The 20,296-nt window shown below is 39.1% G+C and overlaps 1 protein-coding gene across 1 annotated transcript in view; it reads right to left on the bottom strand.

The window, feature by feature from the left end:
• Positions 1-13,603, bottom strand: part of LOC138375702 (complement receptor type 1-like) — a 77,780-nt gene extending 64,177 nt beyond the window's left edge. Inside the window, exons 1-5 of the mRNA XM_069459495.1 lie at positions 13,504-13,603; positions 6,270-6,453; positions 5,522-5,617; positions 968-1,053; positions 118-513 (exon numbers count right to left, since the gene is read on the bottom strand). Coding sequence (XP_069315596.1) covers positions 118-513; positions 968-1,053; positions 5,522-5,617; positions 6,270-6,453; positions 13,504-13,603 — 862 coding nt within the window. The remainder of the gene's footprint in view (positions 1-117; positions 514-967; positions 1,054-5,521; positions 5,618-6,269; positions 6,454-13,503) is intronic.
• Positions 13,604-20,296: the final 6,693 nt, after the last annotated feature.

Genomic DNA, 20,296 nt, shown 5'->3' on the forward strand with positions numbered 1-20,296 from the left:
AGATTTCCTCCCCCACCCTGCTCACCACACATCCCTCCCTTGGAACAAACACTGACCTCCTGACCCTCCAACAACTCATGCAATCTGTAGACCCTTCCAGGCCTCAGGCACACTCACCCCTGGAGCAGCGGGGCAGCTCTGGCTCCCATTTGTTCAGGGCCTGGCACTGCACTCTGGCGGGTCCTTTCATGACAAAGCCAGGCTGACACCTGAACTCCACAACTTCATTTAAGGAAAACAAGCTTCTGTTGTCAGATACCATGATTCCATTCTCCACGTGTGGAGGCGTGCACTTATTAGGTATAATGCACTGAGGGGGAGACCCGCTCCAGACGCCGACTTGATCGTCCTCGCTGGTGCAGTATATGGAGGCCTCACCCACAAGGTCAAACACCTTTTCCCCTCTCTTCCCAGGTTTGCAGCGATAGGTCACCACCACTCCGTACTCAAAATATTCTCCATTGTTGATCAAATCTCCATTGGCGATGGCTGGGGGTGGCTCACAGGAAATTCCTGCAAAAAGGGAAAACAAGTTAAATAATAGTGAATTTAAATACTAAACAAGAAAAATCTAACAAGTCACTAAACTGTAACTATTTTTACATTCATTATTTTCTTTTCTTTCTTTCTTTTTTGAGACGGGGTCTTGCTATGTTGCCTGGGCTTGTCTCAAGCTCCTAGGCTCAAGGGATCCTCCTTCCTCAGTCTCCCAAGGGGTCTCGCTCTTGCTGAGGCTGGTCTTGAACTCCTGAGCTCAAGCAATCCTCCCACTTCAGCCTCCCAGAGTGCTAGGATTACAGGCATGACCAACCATACCCGGCTGTCCTCATAGGAATTTTGAAAACATTACTGTCTTCAGCTGTCAGAAGGACAGACTGCATAAAAGGAATTTGATTAAAATTTTTATAATTCCAGAGGAGATTAGAACTTATTGGTAAAAGGAATGGAAAGGAATATTTCAACTCACTCTGACAAATAGGTGTTTCATCATCCCAAGTGACAGTATTGCCTGAGATGATGCATGCAGCAGAGGAGGAACCAACGAGACGGAATCTGGAGGCAGAGAATAAGGAATGTTATATTCTAAACACACAGGTCGTCCACCTGCTCAAATTGCCACTTCCCAGAGATTACAATCTTGGAGAATTCAGAAGGACATTTTCCACCTCTCAAAGCCCTATATGTCACTTTCCAAAATTTCCCATTCTTCTTGGGAATTTTTTACTTTCTTCTTCATGCCTTCTCAACAGGATGGGATTTATCTTCTTTATCTTCCTTATTCTTATTTATCTTCTTTATTACCTTAGGACACACTTTTTTATAAATCTAAGGTCAATCATAGTTATTTCCTACAAGCTTCATTTTTCAAAAAGATATAATAAGCTTCTTGAGTGCAGGGAACCTTTCACATGTATACATTTTTTTTTTGATTCCTGATTCAATCTTCTAATTAATTATTGGTCTGTTCAAATTTTCTATTTCTTCATGATTCAGTCTTGGAAAATTATATGTTTCTAAGAATTTATCCATTTCTTCTAGGTTATCCAATTTGTTGGTGTGTAAGTGTTCATAGTAGTGTCTTATAAGCCTTTGTATTTCTGTAGTATCAGTTGTAATGTCTCCTCTTTCATTTATAATTTAATTTATTTGAGTCTTCTCTTTTTTTGCTTAGTTTAGCTAACAGTTTGTCAATTTTGTATCTTTTCTAAAAAACACCTTTTAGTTTCATTGATCTTTTCTATGTTTTTCTAGTCTCTATTTCATTTATTTATGCTCTACTACTTATTATTTCCTTCCTTCTGTTGACTTTGAGCTGAGTCTGTTCTTCTTTTACTAGTTTCTTGAGGTGTAAAGTTATGTTGTTTTTTGAGAACTTTTTCTTTCTTAATGTTGGTGTTCATTACTATAACCTTTCCTCTTAGAACTACTTTTGCAACATTTCATAAGTTTTGGTATATTGTATTTCTATTTTCATTTGTCTCAAAATATTTTGGACTTCTCTTCTGGTTTCTTCTTTGACCCATTGGTTGTTCAGGAACGTGTTGTTTAATTTCCACAATGTTGTGAATTTTCTAATTTTCCTCCTGTTATTGATTTCTAGTTTCATACCATTGTGTTTGGAAAAGGTGCTTGATATGAGATTTTAATTTTCTTGATTTGTTAAGAAGAATTTGTAGCCTAACCTATGATCTATTCTGGAGAGTGTTCCATGTGCATTTGAAAAGCATGTGTATTCGCTGCTATTGGGTGGAATGTTCTATATATATTCGGTATATGGTATTGCTCAAGACTGTTGTTTCCTTATTGATTTTATGTCAGAATGATCTAGTATTGTTCAAAGTGAGTTATTCAAGTCCACCACTTTTATTGTATTGCTGTCTATTTATCCCTTCAGTTCTGTTAGTATTTGCTATATATATTTAGGTGCTCTGATATTAGGTGCAAAAGAATTTACATTGATATATTCTCTTGATTAATTGACCTCTTTATTGTTACACAATGACCATTGTATTTCGTGATAGTTTTTGACTTACAGTCAATTTAATCTAAATATAAGTTTAGCCACTCTTGCTCTGTTTTGATTTCCATTTTCTTGTAATCTTTTTCTATCCCTTTGCTTTCAGACTATGTGTGTCCTTAAAGCTGTGTTTCTTTTGGCAGCATGTAATTGGATCTTTTTTTTTTTAAAGCTATTCAGCCACTCTATGTCTTTTGGTTGGATAATCTAATCTATTTACATTGAAGTAATTATTGATAGGTAAGAAGTTACTACTGCCATTTTGTTAATTGGTTTCTGATAGTTTCTTAGTTCATTTGTTTCCTTTTTTTTTCCTCTTGCTGTTGTCCTTTGTGCTTTGATGGGTTTTCTTGTGTGTGTAATGCTATGCTCTGATTCCTTTCTCATTAGCTTTTGTATATCAACTACAGGTCTTTTCTTTGTGGTTACCATGAAGCTTACATAAAATATCTTATAGTTATTATAAGTCTATTTTGAGTTGATAACAACTTAACTAATGCATATAAAACCCTACATTTTAACTTCTCTTCCCCCTACATTTTACATTATTGATGTGACAATTTACATCTTTTGTATATTACCTATCCATTAATAAATTGTAGCTATGGTTATTTTTAATACTTTTGTCCTTTAACCTTTATACTACAATTAAAAGTGATTTATACATCACCATTGCAGTAGAGGTATATTCTGGATTTGACTATATTCTTACCTTTATAGTGAGTTATATACTTTCATATGTTCTCAGGTTGTTAGTTAGTACCTTTCATTTCAACTAGAAAAATTCCCTTTATCATTGTCTTAAAAGGAAGGTCTAGCGGTGATTAACTCCAGCTTTTTTTGTTTGTCTGGGAAAATCTGTCTCTCTGTCGTTTCTGAAGAATAGCCTTGCTGGGTATAGTATTCTAGGTTGGCAGGTTTTTGTTTTTTTTTTTTCTTCCCGTCATTTTGAATATATCATCCTTCTCTCTCCTGGCTACAAGTGTTTTGCTTAGAAATCTGCTGATAGTCTTACAGATGTTATTTTGAATGTGATAGGTTGTGCTTCTCTTGCTGCTTTCAAATTTACTCTTTGTCTTCTGAGAATTATTTTATTATAATGTGTCTTGGTAAAGATCTCTTTATATTTGATCTTTTTGGGGTTCTTTTGGCTTCATGTATCTGAATGTTCTTGTCCCTCTCTAGATTTAGGAATTTTTTGGCACTATTTCTTTAAAAAAGCTTTCTGTCACTTTTTCTTTCCCTGTTCCTTCTGTTGAAACTCTCTAAGGAATTTTTCAGTTTAGTCATTGTGTTCTGTAGCTCATCCCTCTCTCTCTCTCTGTGGTTTAAATTTGCATTTCCCTAATAATTGTGATGTTTAGCATCTTTTCATGTGCTTATTGGTCATCTGAATATTTTCTTTGGAGGAATGTCTTTTCAATCCTTTGCCCATTTTTAAATTGGGTTATTTGTCTTCTTATTGTTGAGTTTTAAGAGCTCTGTTTATATATTCTGCATACAAGACCCTTATAAGAGCTATGATTTACAATTATGTTTTCTATGCTGTGGGTTGTTTTTTCACTTTGTTGATAGTGTCCTTTGAAGCAAAAAAGTTTTTAATTTTTTTGAAGTCCAATTTATCAATTTTTTTCTTTGGTTGCCTGTGTAGCAGCACAAATTTAGCCCATATTTCTAACTGGCTTAGCTGTTCACATTAAGAATGTGATTGAGGCAGTGCCTCCACTGTGTACTGAGCAAGGGTGAGCATCAACAGCAGGACTGGGCCCTGTGAGTACTTTATGCTTGACATTTTCGAAGAGGGCTCTGTTACAGATTGAATTGCTTCCCCAAAAGTGTATGTTGAAGTCCTAACCCCCAGTCTCTGTGAATGTGATCTGATTCAGAAATAGAGTCATTGTAGATGTAATCAATTAAGGTGAGGTAATTCAGATGGGCCCAAATCCAATATGACTAGTGTCCTTATAAAAACAGAGAACTTTGGACCTAGACAAGCACAGAGAGGAGAACACCATGTGAAGACACAGACACAGAGGGAAGATGGCCATGTGACAACACAGACAGAAATTAGAGTTATGCTGCCACATGCCAAGGAAGGCCTGGGGCTACCACAGCTGAAAGAGGTAAGGCAGGATTCTCCATTAGGAGCTTTGGAGAAAGCATGGTCCTGCTAACACCTTGATTTTGGATTTCTAGTTTCCAGAATTTTGAGAGAATAAATTTCTTTTGTTTTAAGACCCCCATTTTGAGGTACTTTGTTATGGCAGCCCTAGCAAACTGATAGAGCTTTAACATTAAGATTTATTCTCTAACACAACTGCTCCATGGCTTCCATTGCTTCTAGCAATGTTTACTCTGGGTTAAGGCTGTTTGTGTGCTTTGACCACACTTTTCCACCAGTTTCTTTCTTCCCTCCCAGTGAATGCCACACTGTTCTTATATTCACTGCTGTGGTTTCCAGCAAGGATACAGATTTTACCCCTAATCATATCATACCTTTGTTCATTTCAATCAGGAGTTAAACAACCATGTCCAAGCCTTTTAAAAGTAGGTGGTAATAGCCTAGTTGTTCTTTCTGAGATGTGACTAGAAGGTAGTATTACTGTCCTAGAATTCTTTTTTTTTTTGGGGGGGGGGGGGACAGAGTCTTGCTTTGTTGCCTGAGCTAGAGTGAGTGCTGTGGTGTCAGCCTAGCTCACAGCAACCTCAAACTCCTGGGCTCAATTGATCCTCCTGCCTCAGCCTCCTGAGTAGCTGGGACTACAGGTGCGAGCCACCACAACCAGCTAATATTTTTTTATTTTTATTTTTAGTTGACTGGCTAATTTTTTTTCTATTTTTAGTAGAGATGGGGGTCTCGCTCTTGCTCAGGCTGGTCTCGAACTCCTGACCTCAAGCGATCCTCCTGCCTTGGCCTTCCAGAGTGCTAGGATTACAGGTGTGAGCCACCGCGCCCGGCCTGTCCTAGAATTCTTGAACCAAGAGATGTTTTTTCCAACTCACCCTTTATTACAAGAAAAACTGATTGTGGATCCAAACTGAATGTCTTTGGTTACATGCACCATGCCATTCACAGGATCTTTAGGACTGTTACATGATCTACCTGTGAGAAAGAAAACAGAATTTTGGAGCCAGGTAGGGTAATCCAAACTTTTTTTGGTACATAAAGTACCAACCTGCCTGTAGCTTACTGAAGAGCATATGCAGTTCTGATGATTCCACAGAGTTTTGCACCTTGAGAAACCTCACCAGACTGCCTCAGGATCAGCTGCCTACTAAGCACCACTTTCAAAAAATCTCCCCATCCAGATCTGTCTCATAACCACATTATGCCTCCCAGAAAAATGTGAACTTTGTTTATTACCAAAATGTTATACTCTGTAATTCAACCAGTGTAATTCAAAGATATCAAAGCCTGAGATTGTCTTATCTCCTAGTTTTCCATTCTAGTTCTCTTTCTTGTCTGAGTTATTCATTACTTAATTTTAGTCCTGAAAATGGGAGACCCCTAAAAAATAGGGATTTTTCCCTCAGTCATGCCTGTGATGGTTATTTCTCATGAAACGAACTTGTAATGAAGGTGCCAGGAAGTCAACGCAGTAAAAGATGTGATCTACAAGAATAACTCTCACCTGCACTGTTCTTTGGGCAAACTTATTGTTATATGTGTCTCAGGTCCAAAATTTGAACAAATTGAATGACATCTTACAGATATTTGACTGACACAAGGGAGTTCTCAGTCCAGTGTTACTTACGTCTGCATCTGTCCGTAGCATCTGTCCAGACCAAGGTTTTCAGGCAGGTGATAGAAAACGGTCTTCCGTAATAGCCAGGGCGGCATTCATACTTCAGAGATGTCCCAATAGGAAACTCAGACTCATCGGTTAGTTTGGTAGGCTTAGCAAACGGGAGCTGGGCTGGGGCACTGCATTGACCTGGATGGAGATTAAGACCAAAGAAACAGCGTTAATGGAGAACCTTCTACGCTATTGCCTCTTTCTCTCCAGTGTTCTTCATAGACATGATTTTTTAAAAAAGCAAAAGAAAAGGAACTCTTCAATAATGGCAAAGGGTTTATTCCTTTATAAGAGACCTTAGAAATGAGCTCTTTTTGAAAGATAAAAAATCAGCCTCCACCTATTAAACAGTCCCTGCTATTTTGGAGGCAATTCAGCTATTTATATCATCTTTCACTGAAGAAGAAACTCCAGTTCACAGCTTTCCTTAGTTGATCAGGAAGTGCCTGTGCTTAGGCTTCGTTTATCCTACCCTCATTTGTCTTTCTCTCGTGTAGCAAGATGGACTCACGCATTTTACCATCGATCTTTGGTCTCGGTGGTGCACCTAGACCTAGCGGGATGACAAGCCTCCTCTCTGGCCCTCGGTACCCGTCGAGACTGTTGGAACTCTGTTGCCAAATCAATCATTTCAGCACAAGGAGAAAGCAGACAAAGCTCAACAAGTAAAGCTACACTTCACTTTATGACAGCGTGTATTTTTCTGATACATATTTCAAATTAAATACTAGACACAGCTAAGCCCCTTAAGGTCCAGTAGATTTAATTTCACCTGCTGAAGGACATTTGGATTGTGTCCAGCTGTTGGCTATTACAAATGAAACTGCTATGAAAATTCATGTACAAGTCTTTGCGTGGACATAGGATTTCATTTCTCTTGGGTAAAAACCTAAGAATGAAATGCTGAGTCATATGATAGGTGTGTGTCTAACTTTTTAAGAAACTGCCAAACTGTTTTCTAAAGTGATTGTTATTAGTTTACCTGCCAATTAGCAGCATATTTTATTTCCAGTTACTTCAGCTGACTGCTAACCCTTGGTATGGTCAGTCTTTTTAATTTTAGCCATTCTAGTGGGTAAATATTGTTATCTCATTGTGGTTTTTGTCTTGGATGAGTCAGCCCACTTTCACATACTCCTGATACAAGCCTTCCATTCAAGAAAGATTGATTTATTCTGTAATATATGCACAATTAACACATCATCACTTCTATATCTGTCCAAATATAAGTGGTCAACCTGAAATACACTCTGCTGCTCATTCTGTATATCGTACTCTTTAAGAAAGGGACCTGCACATGCTTTGCTTAAGCATCTCTATCAGAAAAAAAATCATGCACTTTTAAAAATATAAAGTTATAAATTATATAAGTACACAAATGTATTACATAAATTATATGCATAAATAGAAATTTAAACAAATGTGATGCAGATGAAATTAACATTTTAAATGCTTTGCTAATCATGATGACTTAGTATGATCATTAACTAACATCTGGAGGGACAAAATACAGTCACAGTGAGTTTCTCTGTTAGTGAATGTAAAAGCTGTTTTTCAACTAGTCTTCTTGATACTTTTTAGATTGTTTGTTTTTGTCAATTTTTTGGCCAGTTGTGATTAGACTAACAGCATTTCTTCCTCTTAATGACTCTGACAAAAAGCATGTATGCAAAAAGTAAAAAGCAGGAAATTAAAACATACCACCAGAGAAAATCACCTTTAACAAAGGAAGACAGGAAGGAAGGAAGACATAAAGGACCACAAAAGAACCAGAAATCAAATGACACCATGGCAGTGGTAAGACCTTACGTATCAATAATGAAATTGAATGTGAATGGACTAAACTCTCCAATCAAAAGACAGAGTGGCTGAATAGATTAAAAAACCATGACCTAATGATATTTTGTCTACAAGAAACCCACCTCACCTACAAAGACACATAGAGCCTGAAAATAAAGGGATGGAATAAGGTATTCCAGGCAAATGGAAACAAAAAAAGAGCAAGAGTAGCTATACTTCTATAAGTTAAAATAGATTTCATGACAAAAACTGTAAAAAGAGACAAAGAAGGTCATTATATGATGATAAAGGGGACAATGCAGCAAGAGGACATAACAATTCTAAATATTTATGCAACGAACTGGAGCACCCAGATATATAAAGCAAATATTATCAGAGCTAAAGAGAGAGAGCCACATTGTATTGAACCACAATACAATAATCATTGGGGACCTAAACACTCCACTTTCAGCATTGGACAGATCATCCAGACAGAAAATCAACAGGGAAACATTGGACTTAATCTGCATTATAGACTTAGTGGGCCTAATAAATATTTGCAGAACGTTTCATGTAACAGCTGCAGAATACACGTTCTCAGCTCATGGATCATTTTCAAAGATAGATCACATGTTAGGCCACAAAACAAGCCTTAAAAAATTCAAAAATATTGAAATCGTATCAAAGATTTTCTCTGGTCACAATGGAGCAAAACTACAAATCAGTAACAGAGAACATTGGAAACTACACAAACCCATGGAAATTAAAAAATATGTTCCTGAATGACCAGTGGGTCAGTGAAGAGATTAAGAAAAAAATTAAAAAATTTCTTGAAACCAATGAAAATGAAAACACTACATGTCAAAATCTATGGGATACACAAAAACAATAATAAGAAGAAAGTTTATAGCAATAAGTGCCTTCATCAAAAAAGTAGAAAAGCTTCAAATAATGATGTATCTCAAAGAACTAGAATAACAAGACAAAATCCAACAAAAAAATAGTAGAAGAAAATAAATAATAAAGATCAGAGCAAAAATAAATGAAATTGAAACAGAAAAATACGAAAGATCAACAAAATAAAAAGTTGGTTTTTTGAAAAGATAAACAAAATTCACGCACCTTTAGCCAGACTAATAAAAAAAGATGACCCAAATAAATGAAATCAGAGATGAAAATGGAGAAATTACAGCTGATACTGCAGAAATCCAAAGGATCATTAGAGACTACAATGAGCAACTATATGCCAATAAATTGGAAAACCTAGAAGAAATGGATAAATTCCTAGACACATACAATCTACTGAGATTGAACCAGGAAGAAATCCAAAACCTGAATAAACCAACAAGAAGTAACAAGATAGAGGCAGTAACAAAAAGTCTCCCATCAAAGAAAAGCCGAGGACACAATAGCTTCCCTGCTGACTTCTACCAAGCATTCAAAGAAGAACTAATATCAATCCTGCTTACACTATTCCAAAAAATCAAGGAGGAGTTAATACTCCCAAACTCATTCTATGAGGCCTATATCACCCTGATACCAAAACCAAACAAAGACATAACAAAAAAAGAAAATGACAGGCCCGTAGCTCTGATGAACATAGATGCAAAAATCCTCAACAAAATACTAGCAAACCAAATTCAAGAATACATTTAAAAGATTATTGATCATGATCAAGTGAGATTCACCCTAGGGACGCAAGGATGGTTCATCATACGGAAATCAATGTGATATATAATATCAACAGAATGAAGGACAAAAGCCATATGATCATTTCAATTGATTCTGAAAAAGCATTCAATAAAATTCAACATCACTTCATGATAAAAACTCTCCAAAAACTGAGTATAGAAGGAACTTACCTCAACATGATACCTAGATAGAATGAACAATATTCGATAGCACAACAAAGTGACTATAATCAATAAGTTAGGGTATACTTTAAAATAACTAAAAGAGTGGAATTGGGATGTTCCTAACACAAAGATATGATAAATGCCTGAGGTGATGGATACCCCAATTACCCTGATTTGATTAATTCACATTAAATGCCTGTATCAAAGCATCACATGTACCCCCACCATACACAATTATGTATCCATTATAATTAAAAATTAAAAGATTAAAAAATATATTTTAAAAAATTTTAAAAAGCATGTATGTGTATGTGTCCTTGTCAGGGAGGAGGAGATTTTCAATTTTGCCATCTTGTCTGCTGGAGTTGGCATTATTAGAATTATTATATCTTCACCCAGTATTTTTGTGCAGGACACTTTTGAAATTACTTGTCCAAAGGTGAAGTTCATTTTAGGTAAAAATAGAAAATAATAAACCACAAATCTACTCATCTGAGCATATGTAAACTGAAATAGATCACCAGCACAGAAAGCATATTGCAACGCCCCTTCTTTCTACTTTGCATCTTTACACGGTAGGGAGAACAGAACAGGACTCAACAGGGAGACCAGGTGAGGGCGCCAGAGTCCACCCTATATTAAACATTGTCCTGGACGTGCCTAACTAGTGTGCTGTTTGCATACCTCAGCATGTGGTCTGCTTCCCTGAATGTGAGCCCCAGAAGAGTGTGTACTCTGCTGTTGTTGGATGCAGTAATCTATATATGTCGATTATACCCAGTTGATTGATGGTGCTATTGAGTTCCACTTTGTCCTTACTGACTTTCTGCCTGCTAGATCTGCCTATTTCTGATAAAGGAGTTCTGAGTCTCCAACTGTACTATGGATTCATCTATTTCTCCTTGCAGATCTATCAGTTTTTGCCTCACAATCAGTAGGTGCATACATGTTAAGGATGGTTATGTCTTCTTTGAGAACTGACCCCTTTTGCATTATGTAATGCCTTCTTTATCCCTGATAACTTTTCTTGGTCTGAAGTGTGCTCTGTCTGAAATTAATATGCTATTCCTGCTTTCTTTTGACTAGTGTTAGCATGGTATATCTGTATCAATCCATTTACTTTTAATATATGTGTGTCTTTATATTTAAAGTGGGGTTATTAGAGACAACATATAGCTGGGTCTTATTTCTTGATCCAGTCTGACAATCACTGTGTTTTAATTGGTGAATTTAGATCATGGATGCTTAAAGTGATTATTGATATAGTCAGTTTAATATCTACCATGATTTTTGTAGATTTCTATTTGTTGCCTTTGTTCTTAGTTCCAATTTTTGTCTTTCATTGCTTTTTCTTCCCCCTTTATGGTTTTAAGTGAACATTTTATATAATTCCATTTTCTCTCCTTTATTAGCATGTCAGTTATATTTCTTTTTGTGCTTTTTTTCAGTGATTTTCCTAGGGTTTGAAATATATATATATATATTTACAACTAATCCAAGTGCTCTTTCAAATAACACTATTCCACTTCATGGGTCTTATTTCTTATAATAACAAAATAATCCTAATTTCTCTGCTGTTTTTTAATGTAAAAATAAATATCCCCATGAATCAAATTATACAACTTGTTTTGGGATTCACTCTTTAAGTACTGTTAAAGCCATGTTCCTTCCACTCAGCCTTTTCTGGTCCTTAGGGGTAAGATTTCTCCCTTTTCAGTGATCCTGTAGTCTTGTCTGACTCCTCAGCCAAGCTTTCATAGATATGTATGGGGGTTTTCAGATTACAAAACTCTGTCACATGCACATCTGATTTTCACAATAACCCTCTCAGAGAGCAGAGTGTCAATTATGTTCATTTTATACAAGTGGACACTGAGGGTCAGGGATGTGAGTTGACTTGCTGGGTCCAAGACTCCAGCCAGTAAATAGCAGAGGATGGGAAAATCAGAGCTCAAGTCTCCTAATTAAGATTTCATAAAACCCCACCACCTACTTCTATATGCATACACTTTGGAGACATAGCTCACTCTTACGCTTCTTTTAAATTCCAGAGTATGGTGCACACTGCAGGCATTCTAACAGCATTTTTGAAATTTAAAATACTTCAGCAACTAAATTACTAGATAGTTTAGGATGTTTCATATTTGGAGGTTGTTGTGATAACCTCAATGAATATTATTTTTGTAATTAATAGTGCCTGGGATTGTTTATAATAGTAACCTAATAAACATGGGCAAACTATAACAACATTCCAGTAAGAAGGGGGCCACATACTTGAAAGAATGACAACAGTACCTAAATATTGACAACAGATTGCTTAACTCACTTGGGATGCTTCTCTTCTAAAAATAAAATTTTAAATTTTATCACATCTCTTCACCTGACAGGTTACTTTCTACTGTCTAAGGAGATAAAATAGTAATAACTTTTGTGGAAACTTGGTTTTCTTTTTTCCTTACTCTCTTAGAAGAGAGGAACACTCAAAGGATAAATGCAAAATATCTAGTGGCAGAGAAGAGCAAACCCTGAGATGTCAGGAAAAGGCTGGACAAAAATAATCAAGACTGTCACTTCAACTGAGATGCTGCTAAGGAGTCTAAGCAACCAGGAAGAGCTCTGGGGAGGCCAAAACTAGTAAGAGAAGTGTTCTAATAAAAGATGTTTACCTATTTGACATTACAAGAGAGGAAAAGAAAATGCGGCCTCAAAATTTCCATACAGTTATAATAGGCTTTATTTTGTACTGCACTTAGCACTAAATTGCCATATGTAAACGTCTTTCCTGTCCCTTCTACCTGCAAATAGTTGCACTGAGCGTTCTGGAGCTTCATTTGCTCTTCTAACCCCCAAGTTCCTGGCCTGAAATCTGTCTTAAAGTGGGCTCTCAACTGAGTGCACGGTGATGATGGTGGCGGTGTTTTGGGCTGAGGGGTGAGTCCATTTGGATGCAGAGCGGTTTTCAGGTGAGAATTGCATCCCTAGGATTGCTTGTTTAGACACCCTTGGGAGCCACGCACAGAGATAATGGTTGGAGGATAGAAATTGATTCCGTCACAGGTACTGTGTTTGGCACTTGACACGCTATATGCCATTTAGGTAGCAACACCATGACATAGAGGGAGCAGTCCCTATCTTACAGATGAATAAACAGACTCAGACAGATGTATTGACCTTCCTCACGGTTAAATTTCTGGGATTAGAACCCAGGTTTGTCGGATTCTCCAACCCCCTTTCTTCACTGTGATCCGTGCCACACTCCGCTACAGCCAGTCCGGACAAAGGCAAGGAATTCCTGCTGCGCCAATTTAACCTGTCTGCGCTCCTCTGCGCTGGGCACGACACAAACCCCTGCAGATGGGGACTCCACTCTGGCCCAGAGGCAGCGAGGATCTACGGTACTCAGAGGGATCCCGGACCGCCCTGCCTTCTCGCGCGCTCAGCCCACCTGCGGCAATGCCCGTGCACCTGGGTGCCCGGCGCGCCGCGCGCGTCCCCCGCGGAGCCCCGGCTGCCGCGCCCGCCCGGCGCCTCCCCGCGCCCGCCCGCGTCTCACCCCAGGCCGCCGGCAGCGCGAGCAGCACCAGAACCGCCAGCCGGGCTCCTCGGCAGCAGAAGCGGAGAAGGGACGCCGGCGGCCCGGCAGGCTCCGACATCCTCCCCAAGCACATCTAGAGACCAGATATGACCTGGAGGAAAAACGCTATAAAAGAAAAGCGCAGCGAAAACAAGAGAGACCAATCGCTGGGCACCGCGCCCACTGTCTGGGGAGGGCTGCGGGGTTCCGGGGTTCCGGGACAAAAGGCTTTTGACCACAGCTTCCCCTTCATGGGCAAAGTCTTGTTTACTCTCCATTTGCGTTGTTTCTAAGGAGTTTCCCTCCCAGAGCCCACCTTAGGGACCCACGTACAGCAGCAAAACAGGACAATGCTTCGGCTGCCCGATGGATTCCGCGCGGGCGCGAGGGGGACCTGGGCTTCCAGACACAGACACAGGCGGCGGATCGTCGCAGCTCGGCTTGCGCACAGCCGTGCATGGCTTTTTCCCCTCTGCGAGAATGCGTGTGGGTAGACAGCTAACAAAGTGCTTGCTCTCTGTGTTGAAGGGCAATTGCAGGCGGTGTGTGCAGGGGATATGAAGAACCAACTCGCACTGAGACATGCCACGCTATTGAAAGATTTTTTTTTAAAGGCAGTGACAATCAGATTTACATTTTAAAAATATAATTCTGTGTGTGGTAAGGAGACTATTAATAGATTAGATTGGGGCAATAATACATGGGGAAGTCCAGTAAGGAAGCTCTTGCCATCATATAAGTGACGTTTGATGGTGGCCCTGGCTGGGTTGATAAAGTGGACAATTAACAAAGATACTGGAGATGGAACAGTATTTGCTTGTGAGTTGGATTTGGTTACTTCCTTTCTTAAAGTTGGTGGTGAAAAAAAAGAAAGGAATCAAGAGTTAGCCCCAGGATTAGAAATGAATGGTGGTGCTACTTAATGGAACAAGAAATAGGAGGGAGTGACAAACTTAGGGTAGGGGGTTAAGAATTCAAGGATAAACTTATTCCTCCTACCTACCTCTGACTCTGTACCCTTTTAATAGTCTCTCCCCCTTCTCTACCCCGTCCCAGCCTCTGGGAACCACTGCCCTACCCACTACTCCTATGAGACCAGCTGTTGTAGATTCCACGTACGAGTTATATGTTTGGCGCTCCATGCCTGGCTCACTTCACTTAATATATTGTACTCCAGTTTCATACATGGTGCCACAAATGACAGGATTTCATTCTTTTTGTGGCTGAATAGTATTCCATTGTGTATATATACCACATTTGCTTTATCCGTCTATCCATTGGTGGACACTTGGGTTAATTCCATATCTTGGCTATTGTAAATAGTTCTGCAATAAACATAGGAGGGCATATATCTCTTTGACATAGTGATTTTAATTCTTTTGGGTATGTACCCAGTAGTGGGATTGCTGGATCATATGATAGTTCTATTTTCAATTTTTTGAGAAACCTCCATACTATTTTTCATTGTGGCTGTACTAATTTGGGTTCTCACTGACAGTGTATAAGCATTCCCCTTTCTTCGTATCCCTGCCAGCATTTGTTAACTCTTGTATTTTTGTTAATAATTATTCTAACTGGCATGAGATGATATCTTATTGTGGTTTTGATTTGTATCTCCTTAGTAATTAGTGATATTGACCTTTTTTCATATACCTGTTAGCCATTTGTATGTCTTTTGAGAATTATCTATTTGGATTTTTTGGCCATTTTAAAATCAGATTATTTGTCTTTTTGCTATTGAGTTGTTTGAGTTCCTTATATATTCTGAATATTAACCTTTGTCAGCTGTATAGTTTGCAAATATTTTCCCCCATTCTGTAGGTTTTCTCATCACTCTGTTGTTTCCTTTGCTGGACTCCATAAATAGGTACAATTATTATGTGTCAATTTAAAACATACTAATAATAAAAAATTCAAGAATGAGAGAAATGGAGGTGTGTGGTATGCTGAACAATGTCCCCCTAAAGATATTCACATACAAATCCCCAGAACCTTATATGAGTGTTACCTTATATGGCAAGAGGAACTTTACAGGTGGATTAAATTAAGAATATTGAGGTAGGGAGAGAATCACCTGCATTAGCCAGGTGTGCCTGATATAATCACTGGGATACTTATAAGAGGAAGGCAGTAGCTCAGAAGGCGGGGAGAAAAGTCAAGGTCAGAGTATTGCTGCTATGAGCCAAGGAATGCTAGCTGCCTCTAGAAGCTGATAGAGGTAAGAAATACATTTTCTACTATAGCAGAAGCAGTCCTGCCAACACCTTGGTTTAGCCCTGTAAGGCTCATTTTGGACTTCTGATCTCTGGAATTGTAAAAGAATAAATATGTGTTGGTTTATGCCACAAGCTCATTTGTTACGGTAGCAATAGGAAACTAATGGGGCGAGGGGTCACTCCATCGAGGAAGAGCATCAAAGGTGGTTTTTTTTGTTGTTTTAAACTGGGGAAAGACTTGGGCATGGGACAGATGGGGTTTTGTGAAGGCCAGGAGGTGTGGGAATACTAAGAAAAAGGTTGAGAATATGGTTAATTTGTTGTTTATGACTCTGGACTTCCAGAAAGGTACAAGAAGAGGACTTTTAAAAAGGAAATGGATGGGAAATGGTCAGAATCACAGGAACTGGTGATATTCTCAAGTGAGAATATATAGAATAAATAAAAGGAAAATCAGAATGGAAATATATGAGTGACATCCATGCAGGGCTTCTTAACATCTTTGTGTGTCATGTATATCTCTTTGCCTGGCTGGTCAATCTTATAAATCCCTTCTAAGAGCTGGTTTTTTTATACATAAAATAAAGCACACGGGGTTATAAAGAAAGCCAATTATATTGAAATAGAGTTCTAGTTATGGACCTTTGAAATTCTGTGGGTCCTAAGACAAGACCCTGGGTTTATGGCTTGGTAGAAAGAAACAAGAGTCAGGTTTTTCTAATGCTAGAGTTGGAATGAGTAGTGTGGAGAGTGAGTAATTCCAAATATCAAATGCTGTAGAGAAGGAAGTAGGATGATGGTTGAAAAGATATTGTAGCAGATATTTTGGTAAATGTGTTAGTTCTTTTCTCCTCCATGTATAACTGTGATTCATTTGAAGTCAAGATGCTTAAGGCAGAAAGCTATACTCTACTGAATGCAGCTTCAGTAATGGAGACACATATGCATGGTCCAACAATTGTATACACTCAGCATGGATAGTCTTAGCTCACACAGACATGCCAGAATACTGCCTTACTTCATCTGTCCCTCTTACTCAAGTCAGCTCCCCCCCCCCATCAGTTGAGAAAGTGTCAAGTGTTCCAAGGCTGAGTATGTTTCTTATTTTTCACTGGTTTCCACTAGGCTCTCTCCCAGGGCCTCTTTGCCAGAAATACCTACTTTGATCATATCACTTATCACCTTTTTAATACATCCAATGCCATTCTTTCAGGGATCTGATATTATCCTTTCAAGTTATTCTCAACAGAGTAGTTGGAGATGTAGCCAGATTGTATTAAGCTGAGGAAAAAAGAAGGGGAGAAGATTCAATTCCCCACACCTACATCACATGCCGTCAGAATGTGCCACTTTTTACCACGTGTTTGCATTCATCTCCTAGCATCTGCTTTCTCCCCTCACTCCTTGAAGGTTCTAGCTCCTGGCTCATGGCCACCTTCCCCATTATGACTCCTGTCATATTCCTTGGTGATTTCAATATTCGTAACAATGGTATTTTCAAATCCCTGAACTGTCAGTGCCCTGACCTCTTCTCTGCCAATGGTCTTGTCCTCCACTCTACTCTGCCACTGATGTTCATGCCCATACCCTGGAAGCTGTCACACCCCTGCATAATTTCAACTGTCCTACTCTCCAACTACCAATCCTATCCTTTAGTTCATTCCTAGTACCCTGAAACTGAATCCAGCAAGCTTTGTCTCACTCAGGATAGCCCACTGATCCTACTATTATGTTTTGGTCTCTCATGTCTTCACTTTCATCCTGGTTAAATTCCATGCTGCATTATTATAATCACCATCTTGCACAAAACCTAAGCTCCCTTGCCCTTTTCTGACTTTACCATATTCATTAGACAAAATAGCAATCCTGGTTAGATTCAATTCCCCATTATTTTGCCCCTATACATGTGAAACTGAATGTGGCCGGGAAAAAACACATATCCATGATGACTAGTTTAAATTTAATGGCAACTCATTTCAAACTGATCGTTATAATTCTGCCTGGTACTCCCACTATTATTTTCTAGTCCATTTACTCCCCCATACTCCTAAATGACTATTTATTTATTTAGAGAGAAAGTCTCATTCTGTTGCCTGGGCTGGAGTGCAGTGACATGATCATAGCTCACAGCAACCTCAAACTCCTGGGCTCAAGTGATTCTCCTGCCTCAGCTTCTCGAGAAGCTATGACTACGAGCATGAGCCACTACACCTGGCTGATTTTTCTATTTTTTGTAGAGACAGGGTCTCACTATATTGTTCAGGTTGGTCTCAAATTCCTGGCCTCAATCAATCCTCCTGCCTCTGCCTCCCAAAGTGTTAGGATTACAGGTGTGAACCACTACTCCGAGCCTGAATATTTTTATTTTGATATTGAACTCTGACATTTCCTCCATCATTTTTAATCTCTGTTATTAGCTTTGTGTTTCTTTTTCACTGAAAATAATAGAGGCAATCAAGGGAAACTTCCACAATCTTCTATCATCACTCCACCCAAATAGCTGTATTTGGCCTATATAGCCTTCTTATCTATATGTTAACTATGTTAGTAGAGTTATACTGTTCACACCTTTATCTAAGGATAGCCTCTCCACTTGTGCCCTGGATTCATTTTGTTATCATTTGCTCAAAGACATCACTCCAGGAATTTTTCCTCTTTCTAGCATCATTATTTTCCCCTTTCTACTGGATTTTACCATTAGCATGCAAATTATTTCTCCAAATAAACAGGTGTATTTCCTCTTAAGCTCTTTTTCCACTTAATGTTTCTTTTGCTTGGAATGTTCTTTGCCCAGAGATCTGTCTGCATGGCTAGCTACCTCATCTCCTTGAGTTCTTTTGTTCAAATGTGACATTGTCAATGAAACTTTCTTTGGCCACTATTTAAAGTTGTGCACCTATTCAGAAATCCCTTTCCTCTTTCTCTGCTTTATATAATTTTAAAAAATTGTACTTATGTTTTCACTTTATTACTCTCTGCAATGTGCTTATTGCATGTTTCTCCCACAAGAATAAAAGCTGTATGAGGACAGGGCAGTTTATCCCTGCTAAATTCCATGACCTAAAATAGTGCTTAGCACACAAAATGATTTCCGTAATTATCTATTGAATGAATGACTATAATCGTCGAAACAGCTAAGATCAACTACTCTTTCAGAAAGATTGGTGGTAAAGAGGAGAGAGATGGTTTAAAAAAGAAGCATGGATGGCTTGGGGGAGGATTTGTTTTCAGGTGGAGGTTATGGTGTACATCTGTTGCTTTAAATGGGCTCCACCCTCTGCAGTTTGCCCCCAGATTTTTCCACTGGGAAATCCTCTCTTCCCCCAGGTGCTGTGAGGTTCAGGCAGACTACAGTTTCTCAACCTGGATACTATTGACGTTGTGGACCAGATAATTCTTTGTTGTGGGGAGCTGTCCTGTGCATTGTTGGATGTTTAGCGGTACCTCTGGCCTCTCCCCACTAGATACCAATAATGCTCCCCTCCTCCAGTTGCAGCAACCAAGGATATCTCCAGACACCACCAAACGTCCTCTGGGGGGCAAAATCACCCTACTGGAGAACTACTCCGAGGCTGGGCAGGCAACTCAGGCCTTGTCACCTGCTTGTTTCCCTGCCCTGGCCCTAGTAATTGATTTATTTGGGGGCATGTGACTCCATTTGGACAAATGAGAGCTATTGAAAGGACATTGGAGGGAGTTATTGGACAAGGGAAACTCTACACTGGAATGCTAAGCTGACAGGATGTGCATTGACACTGTCAGCAACTACTCTGCCAACTTTTCGGTTTCTGTCAGAGGATGAAGCCAGCAAGGGAAAGCAGAACCAGGAGATATGATAGATTCCCGAAGATATGATTTGAATATTTAATTCCTGTTTTGACAGATGTCAAGGACGCCCTGGGTCTTCTCTGTCATGTGATATAACACAATTCGTTTTTGGTCTAAGCCAGTGGGAGATGGTTCACTGCCACTTGCAGGCACACCTGGCTGGAAGAAGTTTGTAGGTGGAAAGAAGGAGCTGGTGGGGGGAGACACTGACGGAACCATGCCCTGGAAGTGGCAGAAAAGGATGAGAAGAGAAAGATAAAGTCTGTGAAAGGTGGTAGGTGGAAGTGAGGGTAAGGGACAGTGGGTGTAGATAAGCTTGGAGGTGGAGGGAGCAGTTGAGAGAATGACCCTGGGATGTTTTCATCATCCCCTAAGAGGAGGAAGGAGGGATGAAGGTAGCATAGAGTAGATGGTTTGAGGTGAGTGAACAGACAATGTGGAGAGATGGAAATGGTACTGACTGTGAATGAATAAAAGATGCAGCCCACTTCCGGGTATGGATCTGAAAGAACTGAAAGCAATGTTTGCATATCCATGCTTGTAGCACCATTATTCACAATGGCCAAGAGGTAGAAACAACCCATCAACCAATAAATGAATAAACAAAACTTAGTATATACATTCAATGAAATATTACTCAGCCTTAAAAAGGAAAGAAACTCTGACACATGCTACAACCAATGGGAACCTTGAGGACATTATGCTGAGTGAAGTAAGCCTGTCACAAA

This window comes from Eulemur rufifrons, chromosome 27, assembly GCF_041146395.1.
Source record: "Eulemur rufifrons isolate Redbay chromosome 27, OSU_ERuf_1, whole genome shotgun sequence".
Taxonomy (NCBI): domain Eukaryota; kingdom Metazoa; phylum Chordata; class Mammalia; order Primates; family Lemuridae; genus Eulemur; species Eulemur rufifrons.